General features: G+C 35.5%; 1 protein-coding gene across 7 annotated transcripts in view; it reads left to right on the top strand.

Annotated features, from left to right (window-relative positions):
• Positions 1 to 25,801, top strand: part of CACNA1D (calcium voltage-gated channel subunit alpha1 D) — a 197,048-nt gene that overhangs the window by 54,510 nt on the left and 116,737 nt on the right. For all 7 annotated transcript variants that reach the window (XM_074914639.1, XM_074914641.1, XM_074914643.1 and 4 more), the window contains exons 4-7: positions 15,681 to 15,820; positions 19,610 to 19,752; positions 21,142 to 21,294; positions 22,210 to 22,406. In XM_074914639.1, the coding sequence (XP_074770740.1) occupies positions 15,681 to 15,820; positions 19,610 to 19,752; positions 21,142 to 21,294; positions 22,210 to 22,406 (633 nt within the window). The remainder of the gene's footprint in view (positions 1 to 15,680; positions 15,821 to 19,609; positions 19,753 to 21,141; positions 21,295 to 22,209; positions 22,407 to 25,801) is intronic.

Genomic DNA, 25,801 nt, shown 5'->3' with positions numbered 1-25,801 from the left:
AGAAAATACGTTGTTTACTCTGTGACCTTATGATTCCTAAATCATCATATGTTTAAGTACTAGTGAAAAAGTAATGCATGCAGTTCAGTTGGTTGTTATGTAGTATGCTGCATTCTTAATTAGCATTTTTTAATATGGCCTATCTGTATATATAAATTAAGGACTGTTTTTGCTTCCAGAATAGGCAGATTTTAGGTTATAATTTTTAGTAATTTGTGGGATTTTTGGAGATTGGTGTAATTGTAATTATTGTTCTGTACTTTCCCATGAGATTATTATAATGCAAAATTTGTCGTTGGTATTTTTGACTATTTCTTTAAAACAAACCAACCCCAAAACAGATAACAAAAAACTCCAAACATAAAGAAGTTCAGATGCTTATAAAGGATGTGAACTAAGCCATGTAATATGGCTGAATTTCCCTGAAGGAGGAGGAGGAGGGTGTCAGTTACGATTAATGTGAACAACATTTATGGCCCTAGAGATGTGACCTCTCGTTACAGTAAATGTGACAGCATGAATTACTTTCAATTACAGTGAACTACATACAGCTACATTAGTTCTGACACACCTCACTAGGAGACTGCCGCTTTGATAGCATTAACCAAAAGAAAAAAAAGGCAAAATTTCGAGTGCAAATGTGTATGTCACTTGAACAAAACCACTGGATTCTGACTATGACGTATTATTGCCTTAGGTTTTACACACTTCTATTACATCATTTGTTATTTCCACTGGCACTTTCAGGTTTATGCCTTGGGCACTGGAGAATATGAAAACCACCTTTTAAATATGCCAAGTATAATAAATATAAATGCTGATATTTTTTTTTGTTTTGTTTTTAAAAAAGGTTAGATGAATTATCCTTTTTTTTTTTTTTTTGTCAGATAGTAACCTGCACATTTACTTAGAACTATGATAAGTGGCCCTAGCTGTCAGCATGTCCCACTGTTTTTTAACACTATCAATTTATTCTTAAAAATTAAATATATCACAACACAGGATATTTATCACTTGACAGAAGCAGTTGTTATAATGTCACTACTTTTTCCTTCAAGGTTCAATTATCATGCTTCAGTTTCTACCTCTAAGCTTTCATAGAAAATAAAAGAAGCCCAGGGCAGAAGTCAACCTTTCACTTTTGCAACAGAGGAGATGCCATCTATTTCACGCTGTGCTAAGTATTCCATAGAAACATGAGTAAAACAATGCCTTTGGCAAATCATAAGTTAGAAATAGCACTAAGCAAAAGAAATAGCTTTAATTAAAACATTTTGTTTCTCTTTGAGGACTTGATTTGCAGAGTAGTGGGCATGTTCTCTACAGAGATGAAGACCCTCTTTTTAAATTCAAGGGATTGGTGTTGTGAAATCACACTAGAAAAATTGCGATGTGGAATTGCCAATTGTCAAAAAAGAACAAAAAATGGTTGCTTATTCCAAAATGATTCTGAATTAAGGCTGTATAGGGTAAATTCCTTTTAGCCTTCATCCCATGTTAAGGGTTAAATTTCAAACCTAGTTTTTCCAGTATTTTCACTGGCCATTCGATGTTGCAGTAGTGCATTGTGGAAATATTTGTAAATGTTTCAACAGCTATTTTAAAAACCAATATGCAGTATGAACTTATTTCCATATATCAGCAACTTCCAGGCCATTAAGGTACGAAGATTTGTACTTTAGTTGTTATGCTTATTGAAACTTGAAAGAAAATCATAACATTTTTAGAGCTTTCTTCATATCACTGAAACAGTGGGAGTCTAACAGCATTTTCAGTTTGGCTATTCTGGCTGTGAAATGTCCTCACTTAGGCAATCAGATTCTCTAGAAGGATTGCAGGTTCATCTTCTTTCTTTCTTTAGATTTATGGGCTAATCTAAGTACCTCCATTGTTGTAAGCAGTAAGTTTGATACCAGAGAGATAACATAAATGATTTAGAATAGGTCAAATCAAAAAAGGCATTTGTGGCCCAATCGTTACATCCTACCTGCATGGGCAAAGTGAGATGGGTTAAGAGGTAACACCTTAGGTTGATAACAATGTTTTCTCCTGCTTCTGGAGGTGCTGCATGCTATTGATTTGGTCGTTGTCTTTATGTAAAAAATTTATAGTGTTTAATGCCATTAAACCAAAGAAAAGCTTCACAACTCACTCCACTGGATTTCTTTTCTGCTGTTCGTGCATTTAAGTCCTCACTTAAAAGTATTAATGGTACCTGACTGTTTTTAGTTGCAAGACATAAGACTTTGTCTTCACCTAACAACTCCTCTCTTCTCAACAAAATGGGAAAATGTGGATGGACTGTCCAGGTGGGCCAGGCATGCTGAGGGCTGTTAGTAGGATTGTTGAATTCTGTCGTGTATATGTATAAAAGCATAGGAATGTCTAATATGAAATCATAAGCACACTCAGAAAGAATGCACATGAGATTGAATTAGGAATTCCCCAAAAGATAGGCTAATGATTGCTGTTTCATTTTTTACAATTATTGAAGTGCACAAAGCTGGAAAAATACAGGGCTGACTACATGTGAACATCTTAGTAAAATGCATGTTTTTGAAATTCTGTGCGTATAACTGAAGAAGAATAAAGGGGGTTTAAATTGTTTTTGGCTCTGGGTCTCTCAGTGATTTGTATCTGATCAAAATAATAGTTTTTTCTTGCCTACTTGGAAGTAGTAGAGACTGCAGTTTTCTGGGGGAAAAAGCCCGATTTTTCTGAAACTGAAGTAACAGCTCTTCCATGTCATTACATTCAAGAACACAATTTGTAAATATGCTTTTGAAGCTATCTTGCTAAACAGGTGGGAGAAAGTCACAGGGACTGTGACATTTTCATCAGCTAGGGAGCATTTTTATAGGTGGAGAGAAAAAGCAGGTGTTGGTATACTCAAACTCTCTGACAGTGATAATGGAAGTGAACTTGAAACAGTGACAGAGCGCTTAGGAATGTATTGTGGACAGTGACTTCTCTGGAAATCAAAACTGATATCCCAGATAGGGGAATAACGAAAAGAAAAAAAAAGGCTTGGGCACAGTTCAGATGGGACTAATAAGAATAACAAAATAAGCTTTCTGATAAATAGTGTTCTGTGTGGAGAAGTGGAAAATGAAATATGAAGTTCAAAACCTAAATGCATCTCCTGGGCTGCCAGATGGTATAGGAATTGAAAGGAGGAAAATTATTTTGCATTGTAACTTTGAAGTTACAAGGATGCACTTAGAAGTGTTTGATATTTTTGAGTACTGCTTACTGCCTTTAATATTATGGCTGGCTATGTGATTAAAAAAAAATGCGTAGTCGTTTGCAGAATCTGGAACTGTAATTGTAGCAGGCACTGGAGGGGCACTAACTAATGTTAGTAACATTCCACAAGATAGAAGGAAAACTGATTCATCCGTAGAGAAGAAAAATTTGGCCTCAGGGCAGGCAGACTCATATTTTCCTTTCTATCAGAAGTTGAAGATTTTTATCAGTAAGGCTTGATCTTTAGATCACAGAAAGTGAACAAAAAATACTTTTTCAACTTTATTCAGTTATTTCAGTTTTGGTTTTACTGTGGCAAGCTTTCCTGATACTTTAGCAATGACTCTCAGCAGTATTCCATGTGTTTATTTCTTTAAAAATTGGTACATTTATTGTTACTTCTGTTGAACACTTCTATCATGGCTAGAATTAAGAAAAGAGTAAGGCTTCATGATGATGCTATTACTAGAATCAAACTATATTTTCATTTTTTAATGATTTTCCAGAAGACTGGACCAATATTGTGCCTGAGCACAGCTGAAATCAAAACGGGTATATCACTGATACTGTTTGTGTACTGAGTACTAATTGGTGCTTTGGCTGAGATATTTTTTGAGTTTTTCCACCTCTTAATGTTTCTTGTGCTCTATGTTTGCAATGTATGTCCAGGCTACTGTCTTTTTTGCTTTAGGGACAAAACGGCTTCCACTGAACATGATCATGGCATAAGACTATGTTTCTCCTTGCAACTCATTTTCTCTACAGATCTGCATTTTCTTGGCTATGGAACAGTCAGAGGAATCTGACCCTCAGATGCATAACGACAATGTTCTCATATTCATTGAGCCTTCTGTTTGAGTTGGAGGTCTTCCCTTTCATAGTTATCCAAATACTTACTGGGCGCACAATGTCTTTTATCAGTGGAAAAGCTTTGATATTTTTTATGATTGTGAAATAAAATTTTTATTAAATAGGCAGTACAGCCATTTGGCTCAAAAACAACCAAAGGAGAAGAAAAGTACTAGGAAGAACTTGTTCAGCAAACTGAAACACTCAAGGGTAAAGTTGTGCTTTAACATTTTCATGGATATTGCAGACCAGTCTTCTGTCAGTTTGGATAAATGCATTTTTTTGTTCTTCACACTGTTGTTCTGAACAGTGTCTACACGAGTATTCTATCCTGCCCTTTCCTACTGTTGAAAATTTATTTCATTAACATCATTGCTGTTGACATTTTTATAGTTTATGACTTCTAATGCTCTGGCAGGTTGTCTGCTCGTAAGTAATGCAGTCTTTCTAGACTTATTTGAGTGTTATCTTTTATAGTGCAGTACTGCATGTTACCTAGTAATAAATATAAAGTAAATTTTGTATCTAAGTAATTATGAAGTTCTTTCTAGAAGAAAAGGACTCCAGGTTGATGATAGAGCATGAAGCATGTCATTACCAGAAAGGCATTAGATCGTTCACAGTGGAACATGTTATTTACCAGTCATACCTTCTCAGTATAGGCGTGTCATATCCACATCAGGTATTGCATTCAGTACCTTCTGTATGAAATGCTAGTGATGGTCCAGTGTTAGGAAATATTAAACAAGAAACTAAGAACTGAATTCATATTTCTCTGATCAAATTTCTTAACATTATTATTCCAATATAAGGTATTCACATCTTCTGGTACTTTTTAAAGCCCTTGTTGATTTTTTTATAATATTTTAATTCTGTAAGTGGTCCTGGTACAGAAGACCCAATCCAGGTCATGGAAGTTGATGGCTCTGCAAAACACAGAGGTTTTGAAGAAAATGTTCTTTCATTGATCTTGCAGGCTTGCAGAAAGCAGTAGTAGACCATAGGTGTAGGACACAGCTCTGCAACTTGTCTAGGGCTCTGCCATTTAAAAATGGAGAAATATTCCAATAAAGTAATAGACGTAAATGTGTTCTCCCTTCGTATTCTGAGACTTCAAAGTCAGACCAGGACATATGGTAGGTACAGATCTTGCTTGTTTGAGTTTTTGAAAGCCTTATTCATGGGTATTTAACCTTCTCCACCCTAATAAAACAAAAACCCAAGCTAACGCTAAATTATAGAGGCTTACATAAGGAACGTATATATCTTGCTAAAGGTATTTAGAAAAACAGACTGTCCTGTTGGGTAGGTTTTTAACAAATCATTCTGTAGTTTTTAAACTGACAAAGTCAAAGAGCTACTGTAGTCATATATCTGACAGACTAATGAGTGAAGTACAGTAATGAAACTATCGGTTTTACCCACTTCCAGTTCTTTTGTTATGAAAGTGGAAATTAGATTTGCAATCAGATGGATAAATCTAGGGCAAAAAACACCTACTCGATGAATATGTCATTGTTCTGTTTCCCAGCTGACACTACCAGTGCAGAACATAACTACAAAACCAATCTGTTCTCCATATTTTTTTAATCTTTTTTTTACAGAAAGTCCTTGGCATTCTTAAAACATAGCATTGCAACATTATAGAGCTGCCAATGAATAGTTAACCCACAAAAATGTTACACTTCTGGTTTTCTCACTTCCTTTTCATTTGGGATGCCATATTCCTTCAGAGTGGCTTGAAGAAAACTTGCATGAAGTATCATTTGGAAAATAATCTGGCTGTTGGGATAGACTTCTCCTTTGGCAACATCAGCTATGTAAAAGCTGAGCACAAAGTTACCCTTAACTGATATATGAGCCACTTTTTCATACCTTTCAGAACTGTATTAGTCAAAGAACAAAATAAACAAATTGAAAAAATTTGAAGCAATCACAGAAAAACTATGAAGCCATCACAAAATGGACATAGGAAAAAGTGGATGGGCTTAAATCCAGGCTTTTGCAGTATCACCTGAATAGACTGCATTTTTATGACAGTTTTTTAAGAAATGTATATATAGTATCAATACTTATTTTTTTAAGTACTGTTAGCAAGAAGATGTGGATGTGCTCACAGGAAACATGTTGGAAGGCTCACATAAGAGTATTTTTAGAGCAGGTTATTTTTTTTCCTGTATGTTTCATATTGTAATGATGAAATGCATTATAGTTTTCTTTGATTTAATTGGTGAGATTTTGGTATGGTATTTTTCTGTTTTAAGGAAAAATAATTTATTTTGGCTGCTGGAGATTATCTTTTTTACCCACTTTGCCCTTGTTTTTCAGTTTCTCTTTGAATGTTCTGGCAAGTCTGTATCTAAGAAACAGTTGAACACAAAAACTGGGCTTATTACTAGTCTTGTAACATCTGAAAGTTTTCCAAGTTCCAACATATATTAAAAAAAAATTCAGTAGAGAATTTACTGCTATCAGTGCTCCTGTCTGTTTCCTACTCATGGGTTTCTGCATCATCAGATATGAATTTATAGGGATTAGAAAATTCTCTTGGTTTATAAATTCTCAGACAATTCGAAGATGTTCACTGAAGTATCTGATACCTAGGAACATTTTCACCCCCTGTTTTGTAGCCAAAGCCTACTCTCTTACAAATAAATAAAACTGCTAATGAGTAATAAAATATATTTAATATTAATGCTGTTTTATGACTAGATGCAGGTTTAATTCATTACTTGATACTGACTTTTGTCAACTATGTAAGGTAAAATTATGTGACAATGTGACAGTATACATAAATATTGTCTCTTCTACTTTCCTTATTTTGCTGACCTTATTTTACTGAATAACATCAATTATAAGGTGGCAGAAAGACACCCAAGTAATTTGGATTCTCTTCCAGTTATATTCTTTATTGCTTACTTGGCCTGTTTTCTGTTGTGCGGTTCAGATTCTTTGGCATACTATACTCAATCTTCAACAGGAGTTATATGGATTTAGGATTGAAACTCACATGTCATTACCTATTGGCATTCCTACAACTTGCCTTTCATACCTTGCAAGTATACAGTCATTGTGAAGTGATTGGTTCATTGTCTCTTGTTGATAGTTTTTCAGTAGATGGTAAATTAATGGCATGTCTGTTAGTTTTAGTCATTTATGAGCAAATTTCCAAAATTATGACATTTACCTTGTTCCATCAGAACAACATGAAACAGAAAGATAGTCTGTGCCTCTGTAAGGTTATGCAAAGGAATGTGAATAGTGTGTTTAATAACGTACATACTGAATAGATATGTCTGTTGCTTCCACCTAGCTGTTATTCAGTAAAGCTCTGTATTACCTGTCAGAGAGCAGAGAGAGTTCCACCTAAATACAGGACAGGAAAAAACTAGACAAAGAACAATTTTTGTTTTTTCTATTTAATGTTATGAATGGAAAATATGTTTTTAGCATATGTACTGAATAGAGCTTTTACATGAACAAAACCAGCATGGATCCACACAGATGCCTGTAACTGGTATGAAAATTTGTCATTTGGATGCAACATTTTCCTGTCTATACAAATGCTTGTTTTCACAACTGAGATGTTTAACTATAGCTCCATTATTGTGTTATTTACAAGGTAAAGTGAAAAATTTATGATTAAAAATATGAGAAGCAATCACTCAGGGATTAAATTCAGGTATTTAGAAGAAGTGATTACAGGAAATGATGAAAAAAACTAATCAATGTGTCAAACATGATCTTCTTATGCATCTATCTCTGGCTGCCGTAATCTGTCAGTTGAAAGTGTAGGCATTACTGCTATCTAAAACTCTTTGAAGGTTGAGATACTACTTCAGTGATATAAGTTATTAAAATGCAACTTCAGACTACATTGATGAAAAAGGGAATTTAGGGACTTTAAGAAACTTGGTTACACTTAATTACTCTTCAGCATATAGCTTCATATCCATTTCATGCGTTTGCTGTGCTCACTGTTCGAGATGTCCTATTGCACATTCTTTTCATGCAAGCATAAAGGCCTGCTTGAGATCTAGAGGATGGAAGTGTTGTTAGTTGGGGCTATATACCAATTGCTTGTGAATGTGCAGTTCAAATGAGATGAAAAGATTTTGTGTCCTCTTTGGAAATAGTGAAAATTCTTTAAGTGAGATATGTTGCTTGGCAGTGCTACTAGGAATGTGAAATCCCTTCAGTTTATACAGAAATTAGTTTGAGAATGTTCATGGTGTATAGCACCTACTTCTACTCCTAAATACGGAGTTTGCACTTGGTATTGACTTCTAAGTGTCAAACCTTGCTATCAGATACACCAGTGCATCTGGATCTGAAGTAGTATGATGGTGTCCTATAAAGAGCTCAGAGACTGGAGATATTTCTGGGCCTAATGCCACATTCCTGCCCAGAGTTGCCCTGGATTTTACAATTGAGCTATTGTATTCATCTCAGTTTTATTATTCCAGACTTCCACAACTAAAGCTAAATTCCATATACTTTTTTGTAGCAGTTACTTTTGTAAATTCAAGAGTGTGCTTGGACTCCGACTGCTGCATGGTATGTAAGTGTTAGGAAATGTATTCTCAAAGTTTCCTGAAACTGGCTTCTGAATGCGTAAAGACATACAAGTTAATATATGCAAGTGACTTAGCCACATCGGTACTTTTTCCACTAATCCCTTCTGAATTTCTGAATTTTGGACAGAACTACCTAGATCTTTGTCCATACCTTCGTAAAACATTTTTGTTTAGCGTACATATCTTGCTGGGGTGCCTTTTTGATAGAGTTGTTCAGCACTTACTGTTTCAAGAGGATTGCTAGTACTCAACTAGAGACATAGAGAAAATTTAATCACCAAAGGTGTAATCCATATGAGCAGTTAAATGATTCTTTAAAATACAGTGCCTACACAAGCTGTCTCCTTTTTCCACACTGGAATCCTAGTCCTCAGGAATTCTGAGGTCTGTCCAACTCTTTGAGATATAGGGATGAGGGTGTTCTGGGAGCAATTTAAGGTCAGGGGTCATGGCTGGTCAAACATAAAATCGTCTTGTGTATATGGAATGTCATGTGGTCTTGAAGTGTGGAAATAACGTCTATTGGCCCACGTCTGTATTAAAGAAGTATAATTATGGATATGTATTACATTTTTAAAAGTTGCTGCAGAGCTTCTGTGTCAAAAAGCCAAAGCTGTACTTAGAAGAACACTAATGCAGACATCTGACATAATTGAGAGCAGTAGTTGTGTTCCCTCAGTGGATCAGGACTGAGCAGGAAGATGCAACGCAACTTAGTTGGATTGATCAGAACAGAAATCCTTGAAACAGTGTTTCTCAAACTCTTCCACCCTTGTTTGCTACTATGTGTCTAAAGGCATACTTAACCCAACAGTTATCACTGAATTATTGAGTAATAAATAATACTAATTCTTCTAATAAGGGCAGAGTAATTTCCACATATAATCTAGGAAGTAAATTATTTCATCAGCTTTAAAAGCAGAAAAAAAGGTAAAGCTCTAGTGCTGTTTTCTTTTTGCCAGGTATATGGATATCATGTTTGTTTCATTCTCTATACTGGGAAACTGCTATAACATTTTCCACATGTGGGAATAAATAGCTTTACTCTTTTTTTAGTATTACTGTGGTGCAGCTCAAAACTGATTTTCAGGGGAGTAAAGATATAGGAAGTGAAAAATTGAATTATTATATTTCAAAATTAAAAACCCAGTTATTTTTCTGTCTTATAAATGCTGTGTTTTCCCAGTGGCAGAATTTGAAAGAATGGCTGTTTGTCAAAAAGATGGCTTTGTATGTTGTCAATGCCTGAGTCGTGCATCTTATTTAATAGCACATGATTGATTATTAGTCTCCAAATCAAGAATGTCAAAGTGTCTGGTTTTGTGTATATCTAAACTGCAAAAAGTTGATTAGTTTGGTTGCTTTGCTTTAATTGAGTCAGTTTATTTGCTAAGCAGTTTTTGCTCTGATATGTGTATGTTACTCTGGATGCAAAAATTTATTTCCCCAGCTAAGAAATAATTCTGAGCTCTGATGCCCAAGGAGTGGAAATTAATATGAGAATACTTAATTACATAGCATAGTAAATTAAGGTTTTGCAAAATAATGGCTTTTTATTTTAAAACTATTATCTTGTAAGACCTCTTAAGTTAAATGCCGAGTTTTGGTGCATCGCATTACAACATATATCAGTAGCTTGCATATTTCTTTCAGAGATTTTGAAAATATGAAGATAATAAATGATGACTAATGTACACCATCTGGCTAGGATGGGGGAAAAAACAAAAAAATTTCTTCCTGAGCAACAGAGTTTCTTCTAGACTGATTTACTTAAAGTAAATTAATTTTTTTCCTGAGAAAAAGTAGTTCTAATGACTTCACTGAAACTCAGTTGGTAAGGGTAGCCTTTGTTTTGTACTCCATGATCAATATCAAAGCCGAGCTGATTGATCTCTATCAGAAAGGCAGTATACCTTATCAGTCCTGTTGTTGCATCATATATTCAGAAGGATATTGCTGAGACTTGAAGATTTTGAGCAACATTAACAACAGTGTCAGACAGCTTTGCAGGAATCAGCCGCCTGTAAAGAGAGATGACCTAGCTCTGTGTGGTATCAAATCAGTGAACCAAGCTACTATTAATCTCTACAGCTATAGGATTAGATCCTTGGTAACATAGACATATTTTTGTGCTTCATATCTTCTTTAGATTTACAGCTGTCAGGTTTTTTTTCACTGCTGCTTTTGTGATGCAGTATAGAATTAAATGCAATAATAGATATTAGAAATTATGTACCGTTTCTAATTCAATCTGTGCAAATTTTAGAACCAAAATTGTTTGATCAGTTTCTTTTAATACAGATTTTGTTTTTCAGACAGTCACTCAGTTTTATGTGTTTCCTTTTTGTTCGGTTGTCTTATTTCTTAGTGCTCCTACTTCCATTTTTAATGAAATAAGGTATTCTCTTAAAGATCTCAACTAATTTGAACAAGTAAGATGTGCAGGGACAGTTTTCTCCACTATAAGAGAAAAGAAAGCAGATAAATGTGTGCATCATAAACTGTTAGAGCTGCAGTCTGTATTTTTAAATTATCTCTTAATGTTTTAGATTTGTTTTTACACAGCAAATGTACCTCTGCAACTCTTCCAGTAATACTGAAAATGGTATGATAGATTACATTTTATTTACTCTTCAGTAATGGTTGCTTAAGCTCTGGACATGATAGGCGACGTATGGCCTACAGATGTATCTCAGTTGCAGAGGCAAAAACTGATGTCCATAGTGATGGGGCAAGGAGTTACATAAGTGTGAGAAGGGACTGCCAGTACCTTCCTGAGGGTGAGCAGGTTGTAAACTTTGTAATTTGTGTTAGAATATCTGTTGGCTGCCTACTTATTAAAAAAACCCAGTCTGTAAAGAAAGCACAGCTTGTACTTTGAATATTGTTAACTGCTGGGCCAAATCATTCATCTGGCCTCTGTGAAAGACACAAGTTGCAATTTAAAATAACAAAAACTTGAGATTGTGAGAGCATGGAAGAAAAAGGAAGGAACAGTGAGAAACAGAGGAAGAAATGAAACACTGGAAAACAATAGGCCTCTTTAATTGTAGATGTATTGAGATATCTGTGTTCCTTTTCTCAAGGTTTTCAAGAAGTTGTGGCTTTTGGATTGCCCAATGGATGTCGTTACATCTTTCCCTTGTGCCATTGGCTCCATTAATAGCGTCGTCCCTGATTCTGTCTTGTACCTATTATGAATATATGTTTCTAGGGGCAAATTCTGGAACCAGGTATATATGCTTTACAACAGAGAACAAGGATGGAAGGAAGCATTTGCATTCTTCTACAGCGAGGAAGGAAAACTTTCCCAGTGTTCACTGTTACGTAGCATGCTGGGCCTTTTACATGTTGAATGTGTAGTGGGTGTAGGCAGTTGTACCTGCCCTGAACGTATCTGTACTTTTCCTTACGATTGTATAACAACTATCAGAATCATATCAGAATAAGAAAAATTACAGAACTGTTAACTGCGAAAGAGCCCTAGAGGTTATTAACTGGGAGAGATCTCTGGAGTTTACCTAGTCCTTCAGCTCCTAGAAGGACTGTTGCCAGTACTAGATCAGGTCAGCTTTACCTTTACCTAGCTGCATCTTCAAAACTTCCTAATCTGAAGCTTCATGTTCACGTTCTGCACTACTCTTCTGATAAAGTTTTTTTTAACATCCTGTGAACCTCTAAACCTGCAGCTTGTGACTCTTTCCCCTTATTTTAGCATGTGCTGCTACTTAGCATTTGGCCTCATAGTCTTTTTAACCCCCATTACGTAGTTGCAGTCTGTTGTGGTAAGGTATTAGCTGTCTTTTTCTATCTGCCAAGCCACAGAAATGCGGCACTCAGATCACAGCTAACCCCCGCAGGAGGTTAAAACCTTCGCGGGAACAAAAACACAAACGCCAATATGGTGGTTGCTATTTGCTCAATTTATTAACTGCGCAATTGCTTTATATACGCCTTTCTGTACATGGCGAGATCTTTAGTTCCCTGTTCTTTCCGTACATCACGAGATCTTTCATGTGCCTCTATTCTTCCCGTACATCGCAAGATCTTCCGAGCGCCTCTCCCTACAGTAGTCTGCTGTTAGACCTTCTCTTAGTCTCCTCTTTGATGGAGAGGAAATCTTCCTTGCTGTAGAGGAGATCTTCCCTTCACTAGAGTCTGCACTTTCTCAACACATTTTTTGAACTAAGACACCCAAAACTGTAGGGGTATTGCAGCCCCACAGCACTGAGTAGAGGTGGAGAATAATTTATCTGCTCAGCCCAATATGGAATTTGTCTGATTTACAATGAGCACATATTTAATGTGGTGCCCACTGTGACTTTCAGGTCCTTTCTTAGCCCATATTGGTGTGGGATTATTTAACCTGAGGTGCAGAACTATAAATTTTTCCTTGCTGGGATTCATATGGCTTCTGTTGGTCCAGCTGTCAAGGTTTCTTATGGTCCATCTGCAAAGTGACACACACTGACATTAACCCCACCGCTGGGTTTAAAAACAGCTTGTCTTGCATCCCATGTTGTTTTAATAGAATGCTTGCCATACTTTTTAGGAAATAAGTAACGGTCCTGCTTCCACAAAAGAGGAATAAAATAAACAGGAGCAAGAACAATATTACTTTAAAAGATGGATGTTAAGCAATAGGGTAGAGTTGTTAATTTGAACTGTTACATTAAAATTAACTGCAGGGGTATGTGACTGTTTAGCAAGTTACACTTTGGACTGGGACAAGTGACTAGCCCAAATAACAGAAGAGCATTAGAACATTCTTTGAAGGGGAGCAGTGAAGGGCAAAGATGCTATTTAGGATGGAATCTTGTAGGTTGATGGGTGAAATTAAATTATATGTTTGCCTGTAATAAAAGGACTCTGGACAGGTCATCTTGGCCCAGAGGGTCCCATCCAGTCCTGTGTCCTATGTTCCCTTTACATAAAGAAGCTGTTGAAATTTTGCATATATGAAACGTCCTGTCTCTTTTGTCTCATCTTTTCTTTTACAACTGTAATTTTGATATATATTTTGCCCATAGCAAATGCCAACCATAATATTTTTGTCTTCCGTATGTTGTCTTACATTATTTATCTTTCTATATCCAAGCTGCAGACTTAGCTATTTCTGTCTCACTGCGTATAACTATTATTGTGAAATGTGTACATGGCAGGATTCACTTGAATTTAAGCTTTTTTGCAGTGCAGTATGTTTCTTGGGAATGCTGATAATTCATATTATTTTAACCTCTGTGGTGCTCTTTAGCTGAAAAAATCTGATGGCTAGAGAGCACAAACTATTCGCATTTCTTCTGAGGCCACTTCACTCTTGTTATCCAGTATTTGTTCCATTTTATTGATGCAAATTTAACAGGTAAGTGGAAGGGACTATTTCAAAATTACTATTAGGAAGTATGAGGAGAAGGAGGATGTCCATCAGTTTCACTTGGCAAGAAGATGTCATGCAAAATGTAACACTGCTGAGAAGAAGCTGCCTTGGGTGAGGCTCTACAATGTTTATGAAGCGTACTCAAAGCAGAGGAGAAAAGGCAGGGGTATGGGACTGAGATGGGCAGGAGATGAGATCCAGTAATCCTTGCTTTGCACTAGGAGAAAGCCTTACCTCTCCTAGTGATCTCACAGTGTCTTGTTGGAGATGAATACCTGTAAAGGAGTATGTAGTTTATTGATAAGCCTCTACATTTACTGAGTCACCAGCATTAGATTTATAAATGGATATATCACATCATACATAACCAACTCTAAATGGCCTTTTCACAAGGAAAAAAAAAAGTAGCTTTCCAAATTAAAGACTGTGCATGTGAGAATATAAAGACATTGGTTTAAATTGCGATCAGTTAAGGTTTGTTTTTCATTTGGTTGTATGTGAAGGTGCCACACTGTGTAACAAACAGCAAATACATAGTCTCGTGTGTAATATCTGTGCTATATTTGAGTATATGATAGTAGAACATCATAATCCTTACTGAGCAGTTATAGTCCATATAATTAACATTGTGTGTGGTAAATGAGCAACATCCTATGTTCCTGAACAAGTTTAAAAAAATGCATCATTCTTTTTGTGTCTTTTAGTCTTGGTTCTAATATTTACATAGTAAAAGATAACTAAGCAAAGTATTATACAAAGTGATGAAATAGTGATTTCTGAAGGTAAAACCCAAATATGTTAACTGACTGTTTTGATAACAGTGACTTCTACAAGTTATCCTAATCAAATATGCTATTACTATAGAAAGAAGCCACAAAAAATATTATCCAATTATCTAGGAAAGGAGATTCAACATATATTTCTGTTTAAATAAGAATTTTGGTAGAATGAAGAAACTAATAATGTTTAAAAAGCACTGAAACAAATCTGAAGTTGGATCTTCAGATATTCACAAGTTTATTGTAGGGTAATTTAAAGAAATCCTGGTGATGTGGAAGGAAGAATAAGTCCATATAAACTTCCACGTCAAGATGAAAAAGTTGCCAGACAGTGTAAAATTAAAAGACCCTGTTAAATAGCTTATAAATTTTTGAATCTTCTTAGTGTGGGATAACAGTGTCTCAAACTCCCTTATTAGGTAAAACTAATTAAATAAAGGCTGATATAATGAATAGTCAAAATAAGTGTATCACTGCATACCTTTTAAGGATATTGCCAGGGCCCTGTTCTACAGCATTTTCTGCTTTTAATGAATGCTAAGAATCCTGTTGACCTGGATGGGACTATTTGCTTAAGCAAAGGTACAGTATACTTCCATGTTTGTAGAAACAAGAGCCTTTTTCTCTCACAGAATGTGAAAAAGGAAAGTCTCATGAAATTATGTAATTATAACCTTGCCAGTACAGCTACCATTAAGTGCTATGCAATTAAAACCTGTAAAATAAACTGCCATGAGGTATTGTATCTCCTTAGTCCCAATGAATGCAACTTACCCACTTACTGCAAATTTTGACTAGTAAAAGAGCTGTTAAATTATGTTATCTTTCATTGTGCTTTTTTGTCTTTTACAGGAAAAAGTAGAATATGCCTTCCTGATAATTTTTACAGTTGAAACATTTTTGAAGATTATAGCATATGGATTATTATTACACCCCAATGCGTATGTTAGAAATGGATGGAATTTATTGGATTTTGTAATAGTAGTAGTAGGGTAAGTAACTCATCCTTTATTATACACAGACTTTTCTTTACAGTGAGGTTAGGTACAGGTCTGTTTGCCTGTTAGTAACGGCCTACACGTGATTTCTGTTCCTTTGGAGTAAAAGAATGAACTGATATGAGTGAAAAATTAAACACAGAGTCCTAAAAGTTTTCAATGCTACCTGTGGCTGCAGACTGTGTTGCACAATCAGCTTTATAGTAAAAGTTTCCAGGGAATTCTGAGTTCTGCCAAAAATGTTCCTTGGTCATTGTTTTGCAGAATCTTCTCCATCTGATTTTTCCAAGGTGAACTCCTGATATCTTTCTTAAAGGTTGATCTGTTTAGGTCCATACATTGTTATTTCATTTATTCATTTATGCCTATACTGTGGTTATGTGGAGTTGATCTGTTCTACAAAAATCTGTGGGAGAAGACGTGTTTTGAAGTGGAGAAGAGTGGTCGGGGAGAAAGAGTTAACTGAGTGATTCCTTGACCTTCCTGAAAGCTGAGGAAAATCACACTCTCCTTTGGGGTGCTTCACATCAGGCCCCAGATATATGTGACTTTGTCTTGCCTGGGGGAGAATGTATGCTAAAAATGCCCTTTTTTTTTTTTTTTTTACCCTGCATGCCTTGCTGTACCAGGAAACCCTGGAGTGTTCATTCCCCTCAGAGAGGGAGGCTTGGACCTTATGCAGGTTCTTACAGAGGAGTGGAACGTGCCACATTCACATTATGCAACTGCTTATGATAAATAATGTGTCAGCAATTTTGTGTCAATGGTTGTGCTACTTCATTAGAAGATCCTGCCTTCAGCCATCTAGGGAAATAATCTTGAGGCATATATTCCCCAATTCCCTAAATACTGTGGAAATTATAGTGAAAAAAGGAATTTCCAGTACTGTACATTTTGTTTACTAAAAATATTTGTTATATAGAGCATGGAGAACATTATCCACATATAACATAAAGAAGACCTTGGCATGCAGTGTGCAATTCTAATTTAATTTTTAAATTCAGAATATAGCAGGGATTGCCTGTAATTGAAAAGGCACAGAAATTACAGTGTATGCTGCTCTTAAGTCATGTCATTACATTAAGGAAAAAGAAAAGGATGCAAAGTAAAGGAATTTGTGGTAAAGCATTGTTAAATTTGGGTAAGTATTATGAATGTATGAACGCCCGATTTATGACTGTTTGATTCTGAGCTAGTAAATGTTACGGAAAAGATTGTATTTGGGCCAGTTGCTTGGCATTCAGGCAGTTTTGATCGAGGACTAAAATTTGTGTATAAATAGATCCTTCATCAGGTCAGGTCATTCTCAACAGATTGGCCTCTGTGCCTGAAGGGGAAGCTTGGTGGGCAGGTGTGGAGACTATCACATGTAAGAGCTCTAGTCTCTTGCCAGGCAGTCACTTGAGTTAGACCTCTTCCCTTTTGTCAAGTGACCATGGAGTTACGGTAACCCTGAAGCAGTCTAATTAACATGACCTCTATCTTTGGCTGTGTCCTAAATACATGATAACTAAAAAATTTTCCATTAACTTATAAAACACTTGTTATTAGAGGCTAACTCTAGTTAGGTCAAATGCTCACACTGCATCTGTGGAAAATATGAAGAAAAAAGGACTGCATCTTATGAGATACCTAAAGTACCACAGTAAGATAAAAAATCCTAGCTCAAACCCAAAAGTTTTGGGATATAAACTATTGTGTAGGCTGTCATCAGTCTACTTGGAAGACAAGGTAGACCCTTCATAATGTGTCAGGCACTGAGAAAGCTGTGAGCAATGTTTTTGGTCTTCTTTTAAGAAGTATACAACCAACATAAGCAAGTAAGTAAGCATGAGTCCATTTATTTAATTAATACATAAAAGCCCAGTGAAAAATTGATTTTCACATACAACCCAAGGTGGATATGGAATCACTTCTGGATCTGATTCTACTTGACTGGTTTCATTGTGAAATTTCATTAGGTGTTTTAATAGTTTTGAAAGAGCTGCCATGATGTCTTATCCTGAATGTATTAGATGAAATTTGCTTCATGTGCTTTCTCAGCTGAAACTGTAGCAGTCCAAATGCATAAATCTTAATGATACCAAAAGAAATCTATAGTAGCAAAAGAGAAGCATGTATATAGACTTTTTTTTTTTCACAACATCAAATTTGGCATTTAAATTTTGATAAACTGTACAGGAAATTAAATGTCAATTTTAATAAAGGAGATCAATGGTTTTAAACCTCAATGGCTTTATAGAATAGACACAAAGTGACAGAGCTGTATACGTAGCTGTGAATGTGTTGTTTTCTTCTGTCTTTGTCAATTCTCTCTGAAACCAGACAGAGTATGAATTGCTTTCAGAACAGTCTACTACTTGCCTACATGCTATGCCACATAATTTCCATTGATTTCTGTGAAAAAATCAAGTCCTGGTAGAGAAAGCTTTCATAGCACCTTCCTATGCCTGTAGCCCTTTAATTTTCTGAGTGATGTGTGAGCTGACAGACAGAAAGCAGTTTCTCTTAATTTGGGACCTGATTCAGAAGTCTGTTTAATCATGTCTGCCTTTAGAGCATGAATAGTCACTTTGAAATCATTGAGGGGGCTCATTTGCTTGGAATTATGCTTCTATTAAATTATAGGGCTTAATCAGGACCTGAAATATTAAATGTTTGGATTTCTGTGGTTATAGCAGTATGTAGGTTGGTGGTATTCATTCTAAGATATGTAGTCTGTGGCTGGCTTTCATCCTGGAGGAGAATGAAGCAGAGTGGAGATGGGTGTTGACTGATACAGGCGAACTTCTTACTGGGGGAAGAGAAAGTTTTCAATATTCTTGGGCAGCCTATTAAACATAACATGATTCCTAGCAACTCTCCAGCACTGACAGAGTTGTGAAAACTTCTCTTGACAACACCAAAAACCTGCACGTTTCAGAAGCCCTTTACAAGTGTTAAACATTTTTCGGGATTACAAAACTATTGACTTGATAATCCTTTCAGGAGAAGTTGAGTTTTGCAACTACTGAACTACAGACTGTGCAAAGGATAATGTGGTTTGCATGGTCTAGCTACAGTCTAGAAAACCACGCATCTGAAATGCAGGTCCAAACTAAAATAAACCTAAGAATACTTTGCACTTCAACCACTTGCATCACTGTGAATTGCTGCTAGAAGTGGGAAGGAAAAATAAAACTTGTCTTCCAAACTGTTCTAATGAATGACTAGCTCATTTCTGCAGTGAAGAAATACAATATAATAAATGAGTCATCTGGGAATATTTTTATCCTCAAAGATATTATGCGTAAGAAACAAATCTTTTTGGTGTTATTAAATGTTGGACTCTAATTATTCTTAATATATTCAGGTTTTGCTGACTGTGTTAAGAACTGAACTACGGTGTCACTTGGAAGTTCATATATTCCACCAAAATTAAACCAGATGGTTTCTAGTGATTATCTATTTCATGTTCTAAAGAGAAGACTAATTCTCCAAACCTTACGATTAAAATGTTTGAACAAAGAAGTGGCAAAGTAGCTTCATTTATTTAAAAAGAGCAGATTGTGTATCCAAGCAGAATGCTAATTTATTGGATACTGGGTGATCATCGCTCTCTGAAGGGATTAGAAACTCTTACACTTCATAACTCTTCCTGTCATGATTTAACATGTAAATATACCTCTCATTTTGACAGCTGAGCAGCTTTTCAGAATTATCTGCAGTTCAAGTAATTTCCTAATACCTTTGATTGCGTGGTAAACGGATGTTGATGACCTTACCCTTCATCTCATTTTCTAGATTATTTAGTGTAATATTGGAACAATTAACCAAAGAAACAGAAGGTGGCAGCCACTCAGGTGGCAAACCTGGTGGCTTTGATGTCAAAGCCCTAAGAGCCTTTCGTGTATTGCGACCTCTCCGGCTTGTATCAGGAGTGCCCAGTAAGCTCTTTTCTATTTGATTACATTGGAATGAATACTGTAACTGATCTGATTTTTTAACTTTCTTGTTCTAGACACTGACAGAAATGAGATAATATAAAGTTGATTTTTTGTTATCTGGTCATGTATAGAAAGTGAGTTTCAAGATGAATGATACCCTACTTGAGGCTGAACAAAGGATTGTGAATTCATTCAGTGTATGATCTTCTTACACAGTTCAGTAAGCAGACAGGGGAATACACTTCCTTTTTAGAAGCTTTATGTAAAAGTAAATTACATATTAAAATGCAAATACATGAGAAAATTCAGATTTTTTTATTCCAAAACCCTGCAGATCTGAAAGTGTAGGTGGTCCTAAAATAGTTTATATGTTGGTAAGTGTATGCCAAAGCACATTACACATTTCGTATTTCCTGCCCCCTCCAATGCACATGAATGCCTTCTGTTTATCTCAGTAGAGCTAACAGATAAATTAAGAAACTTAAAAAGTAGAACAGTATTATTTAAAGAAAGCAATTGAATTTTCTGATAATCTTCATGTTTTAATATGTTATTAATTACTGAAGCTATTTGGGCTGAATAAGATGTTCATGGCTTACAATTCAGCTCTTTCCAAGACATTCAAAAGAAGAATCCTAATGCTATGTTTATATATTATATCATAGTCTGTTACATGGAGATGATCATGATCGTATATATTTAGCAGAAGAACTTTGGTGAAGAAAGAAGCAGTCTTATGAAATGTCAGAAAGGAAGTCTATTAAAATAAGAGAGGCATATTTTCATTGGTGCTATGGAAGCTTCATTAGTCAGGATTTACCTCTTTTGGTAAAACCAAAATTTGGCTAAGTATTTAAGGAGAAAAGAAAAGATAAATGGAGTAGTTGTGAAAGTGATGTGAGGGATACATGATGAAATAGTTTGTTCAGAGTAAAAATGTGTTTTCTCAGGTAACTACTCCGTTTATCTCTCTGCACCAAAAATATAGTTCTGCAACTGTACATTTTCTCAGGACTTGCCACAAAGTTGGGGTTGTAGCACATAACTTTTTAAAGGTCATATAAAATGACCTACAGCCACACACTGACTACATGCCCTTTCATTCTAAAAAAACGTAAATTCTTGTGACACGTTTCAAGCATTGACTCCAATGACAACCTTTATTAACAGAGGAAATAATTAGACTTTGACAAAAAAGTTTTAGATTCCTATGAAGCATTTTGTTACAGGAACATTTTGTATTGCTGGGCAGTAGAAATTTTTTTTAAAAACTGATTCACTCTGCATGACTGTATCATTAATTTCTAATAATGTGTAATTACAGAAAATTTGGTAAGGCAAAGCGTAGAAGTCTGGTTCATATCTTGTATCTTCTTATTTTTCTTTTAGGTTTACAAGTTGTCCTGAACTCCATTATAAAAGCCATGGTCCCCCTCCTCCATATTGCCCTTTTGGTATTGTTTGTAATCATAATCTATGCTATTATAGGATTGGAACTTTTTATTGGAAAAATGCACAAATCTTGTTTTCTTATTGATTCAGGTAAGCCTGAACCCTTGACTAAAATAAGGGATTAATTCTGTTTTCTTTTAAGTCTATGGGATTTCAGTTTGAAGTAGAACAGGAAACAAAGCACTAAAACTGTTGTAACTCCAGTTTTCACTGTGGTTCATAATTTTAGGAAGAGTGCATTAGATTTAAAAAACAAAAAAGTGCAAACCCGTTAGAGACTAGAACATGCTCTGAATAGGTTTTAATTTCTGATATATATAACTGAAATGTCAGTGAAAACAGTAAGGGTGACTATTCACAAGGGAATAGTCACTCAATAGTATTTTTCTAATCTCTGATTAGTGAAAAGCTAGCTAGTCCTATTCCAGGGAAGATGCACTTTCCTGAGTTCAAAATCTGGCAGTGTCTCTCCTTCAGGATTGTTGCAGTGTGGTAAGAAGTGCAGTTCTGAAATGAGTAAAGAAATTAGTCTTCCATCCAGGTGTAATGATAAAAGTGCTTGTTGTGGGAAAATTTTGAATGAGTGAAACATCATGAGGGAGAGAGGGAGAGATCTCATCTGATGGCTAAGGCTACATTTCTATCTGCTAAGTAATGAAGTAGACTATATGTAAGAATTAGTCCAGACCTGTTTTCCTTGGTGATCCATATGTTAGTATGAAATGGCATGAAGTGAAGAAACAATAATGAAGAGAAAAACAAATTAGCAGGAGGAGATTCTAAAAAGGTATGTCGTATTATTACATGCTTCTCTCCACTGATTAATTACATTCAGTTTTGGTTATGTGAGAGAAACTCAAAGCTCTGAAGCTCCCATTGCCTTTCAGCATTTCTCAGGTTGATATCTGGATTTCCCTTCCAACAGGGTTGGTATTTCTTCATGTGAAGAGTTAACTCAGAAAAAGTTGAGAACTGAAAGTTCTGATTTTTTTGGTCAATTTTCAGATATACTAGTTGAAGAAGATCCAGCACCTTGTGCATTCTCAGGGAACGGACGTCAGTGTGTCATGAATGGCACTGAATGTAAGGGTGGATGGGTTGGACCAAACGGAGGCATAACCAACTTTGATAATTTTGCATTTGCAATGTTGACTGTGTTCCAGTGTATAACCATGGAAGGATGGACTGATGTGTTATACTGGGTAAGTTCATAAATCGCTGAACTTTCTTTACTTTTAAACAAGCTTCAGTGTTCAAGTGAGAAATAAGCTGGTTTACAATATCATCAGCAGGAAATCTTAGTGTGTTTTTCAGGAGATGGACTCGGCTGCCTACTTTTTCCAGTCACAGTATCTTACTGGACTCCTCAGGCTAAAAAGACATTTTAGAAATAAATTTATTCATGGCTTTTTTTTTTTTTTTGTGTTTTTTTTTTTTGTTTTTTTTTTTTTTCCTATTCCATTTGGATAAATGTAATATTACATTTATGTCCTTTGGACTAGCATTTTTTCATGCAAGTTTTAAAATATGGCTTTTCTGGTTAAGCTTAAGAGCTCTTTTTTGTAGTATTTCTACAAAATATGTTATAATATTAACATAAATTAGAACAAAGCAAGGTCTCAACTGTCATCGCTTGCTGTGGGGACTGCAAACCATTTGTTAACCATTCAGAAACAACAAATCTCAAGAGCTATGAGCCTGACATTGTCTCTGTAGAAGCAGCAAAAGGCATTAAAAAAACCTAACCGTCTAAGTCCCCACCTTTAAATTCTGCTCTAGCAGCAGGTATGGAATCTCCACAGTCTTGCAATGTAAACAGACAGCTGGACACAGACTGGTAAACTGAAAGTATACCGAGTCATCATTTTACAAATGAGAAGGGGAAGAAACACAGAGATTTTAAGGGGGTCATGTACATATACAGGTAGACTTTTCCCTGCCTAACCCCGTTCCAGTCCAAGGATATTACGTTCTTCTGTGAGTCTTTAAGGACCTAAATATCTGATGTGAGTGATTTGTCCAAGGTCATTCAACAAGTCTGTGACAGAACCTACCTACCATAGGTGATGAAAATCAGTGAGAATGTTCCATACTACTTGGTACTCAGCAGTAAGTCTTTGCAGCAATTAGGACCTTGCAACAAATATAATTCTAACAGTTTAAAAGTTGGAAAATACTTACGAAAGAAGAAAACTGATTACTAGTAAGGATCACTATTAATTAGCAAGCTGTTAAAAATGGTTGAGCTATCTCAAGATATATCTTACTGGAACTATATGTTATGTTGCTCACAGCAGCTCACATCTTGGATTTCTTTAAGTTTATCTGGCCAAGTGGGACTATTTACTGCTGGCACATCTGTAGTGGAGTGTTGGATGCAATTAAGGATGTAGTATTACCCACTGAATAAACACTTAATTTTATGTGGTCATTTGTTGCAAATCAAGGTGAATTATACTATTGCTCAAAAATGTAACACCAGAGTGTAGTCTCAGATAAAATCTGTGATACTAGAATATAAAAATATGGAGATGTTTTTTAAACAATGTCACTGTTTAATATAATCAAGATGATAGAGTGGAATTCTTTTAGGATTGAGAGACAAAAAAAATTTGGCAAAATATGAATCTCTGCTTCTACTGTCTTATCAGCGATACAAAATATTTAGGCTATAAATACGCAAACCTTCAATACTAAAGAGTCTAACAATAATGCATTGCTACATATAGGCTTATATATTGTTTCATATAGTGTAGGTTTATCAACAATTTGGGTTTTGCCCTCCAACTGTTCCTAATTTTCTCAGAGACTGTGTGAATATAGAATTAGTATGTGCTTTATATGATTTGTGTTCGTGATGACGACAGTTATTTTTATCCCTCCTGAAAGAAAAGGGAAGGTTTGCCATGATTCGTTAGGAAAAAAACCCCACATTTAACATCTTTCAAGGCAAAAGTATGCCCGCATTTCAGTACAAAAAAAAAAGTGTAAAAACTTTGGGGAGATACTGTATTTAGAATGTGATTTTTACAAAAGATATAGAAACAATTTGAGTGCCTCAGTACTAAACATTTTTTCCTCTATGAATTAATGAGCTAATTGAGCTGATGCAATTTAAGAAACTTTGTAGTCTTCATTTACAGCACAAAAAACTATTAAAATAGGATGCTGAATATTGTCATGATCAGACAAAACATAAGGCACAAGAAAATTAAAAAAATTCAAAACTGCACACAAGTTATTTATTTCTCTATAATGAATTCCTGATGTAGAAGATATTTACAGATAACAGATTTTAGGTTTTGTTTTTTTATAAATGGTACTGGGATTATTAGACAGAGAAGCAAATATTTATTGACCTAGTGAAATATAATCAAAGTCTGATATTCAAGTGACTCTGGAATCAGTCTTAACTGACATTTCTGTAATTAAATTATATATCTGGATTCTTTGATGTGTAGATCGACAAATTTCCCATTGTTAAGCTGGAATTACTTGCTAGGGACAAGAGGAATGACTATACATTTCAATTTTACCCCTGGATTAAGCTGATGTAGATTTAGCTATTGCTAGCTAAAATTTTTAAAATATTTTAACTGCAAATAGTGAAAACATTCAGGATATACCAGATCGTAATAAAAACGTCCAAAGAATCGAAGGAAACCATTTTACCTAGAGGTTTTTACTTAGAAATCTGTTGATGATACACAGACTGAATGAGTTTTATACAAAACAAACAAATAAAATCAAACTCACAAATATTAGAAACTGCACAAAATTCTGATTTCCATTTGGTCACTGTGTGAGCAGTAAATTAACTGTGTAGGCGTATCTTGCTAGCAGGTGTAATCTGAGTGGGTGAAATATGTGCAATATTTTAAATCATGTTATGTGGCGTTCTGTTAGCAAGAATGACAGCTGAAAACGACAGCTTCCAATAACATTCACCAGCACAGCTCGTTATCACCTGGTTACCAACAGTAAACTGGGCTTAAAAATTCTCCAGCTGTCAATGGTGATTTTTCTCTTACGCATATCTATTATAGATTGAGGGCTTGATCCTGCTACTGCTAGGCACCCTGCAGTTCCTGGTGACTCACATGGACATCCTGCTGCTCACCAGTTTGCATCTGAATCCCATATGTCCTATTGTTTTTTTAGAGTGTCTTCATCTGACTTCTCTGTCTAATTTATGTGTATCTCACTGTATAGGATGTATTATGTGTTTCATCCACAAAAAAATGTGACTCCTTAGTGCCAAATGCTAGACTTAACAATAGAGGTTAAGGGGTAGTGTCCTTGTTTTCACCAGCCAGTGCAGCATATGTGTTCCTAAATTGTATAATATGTTTGTGGCTGCACATCTATACATCTTCTCCATTTATATCAGGACTGTGTTTATTCCCAGTCACAGTCCTTTCTGTTTGCTCTCTAGCCATAACCAGAGGCTTATGCTATTAGTTTTCGATCCCAGAGCAGTCCTTGTTATTGGCAAAGTGGCAGCTTCTGTGTGCCCAAGTTCTTAATGCTCTGGCTCACAGTCTAGAGCTGAGAGCATAGTATTCTTTGCCTCATTTCAATTTATGCTAGCAAGCAC

Source organism: Athene noctua, chromosome 10 (genome assembly GCF_965140245.1).
Source record: "Athene noctua chromosome 10, bAthNoc1.hap1.1, whole genome shotgun sequence".
NCBI classification, from domain to species: Eukaryota; Metazoa; Chordata; class Aves; order Strigiformes; family Strigidae; genus Athene; species Athene noctua.
The sequence above is the reverse complement of the archived record's forward strand: the minus strand, read 5'-3'. Positions and strand labels throughout refer to the sequence as shown.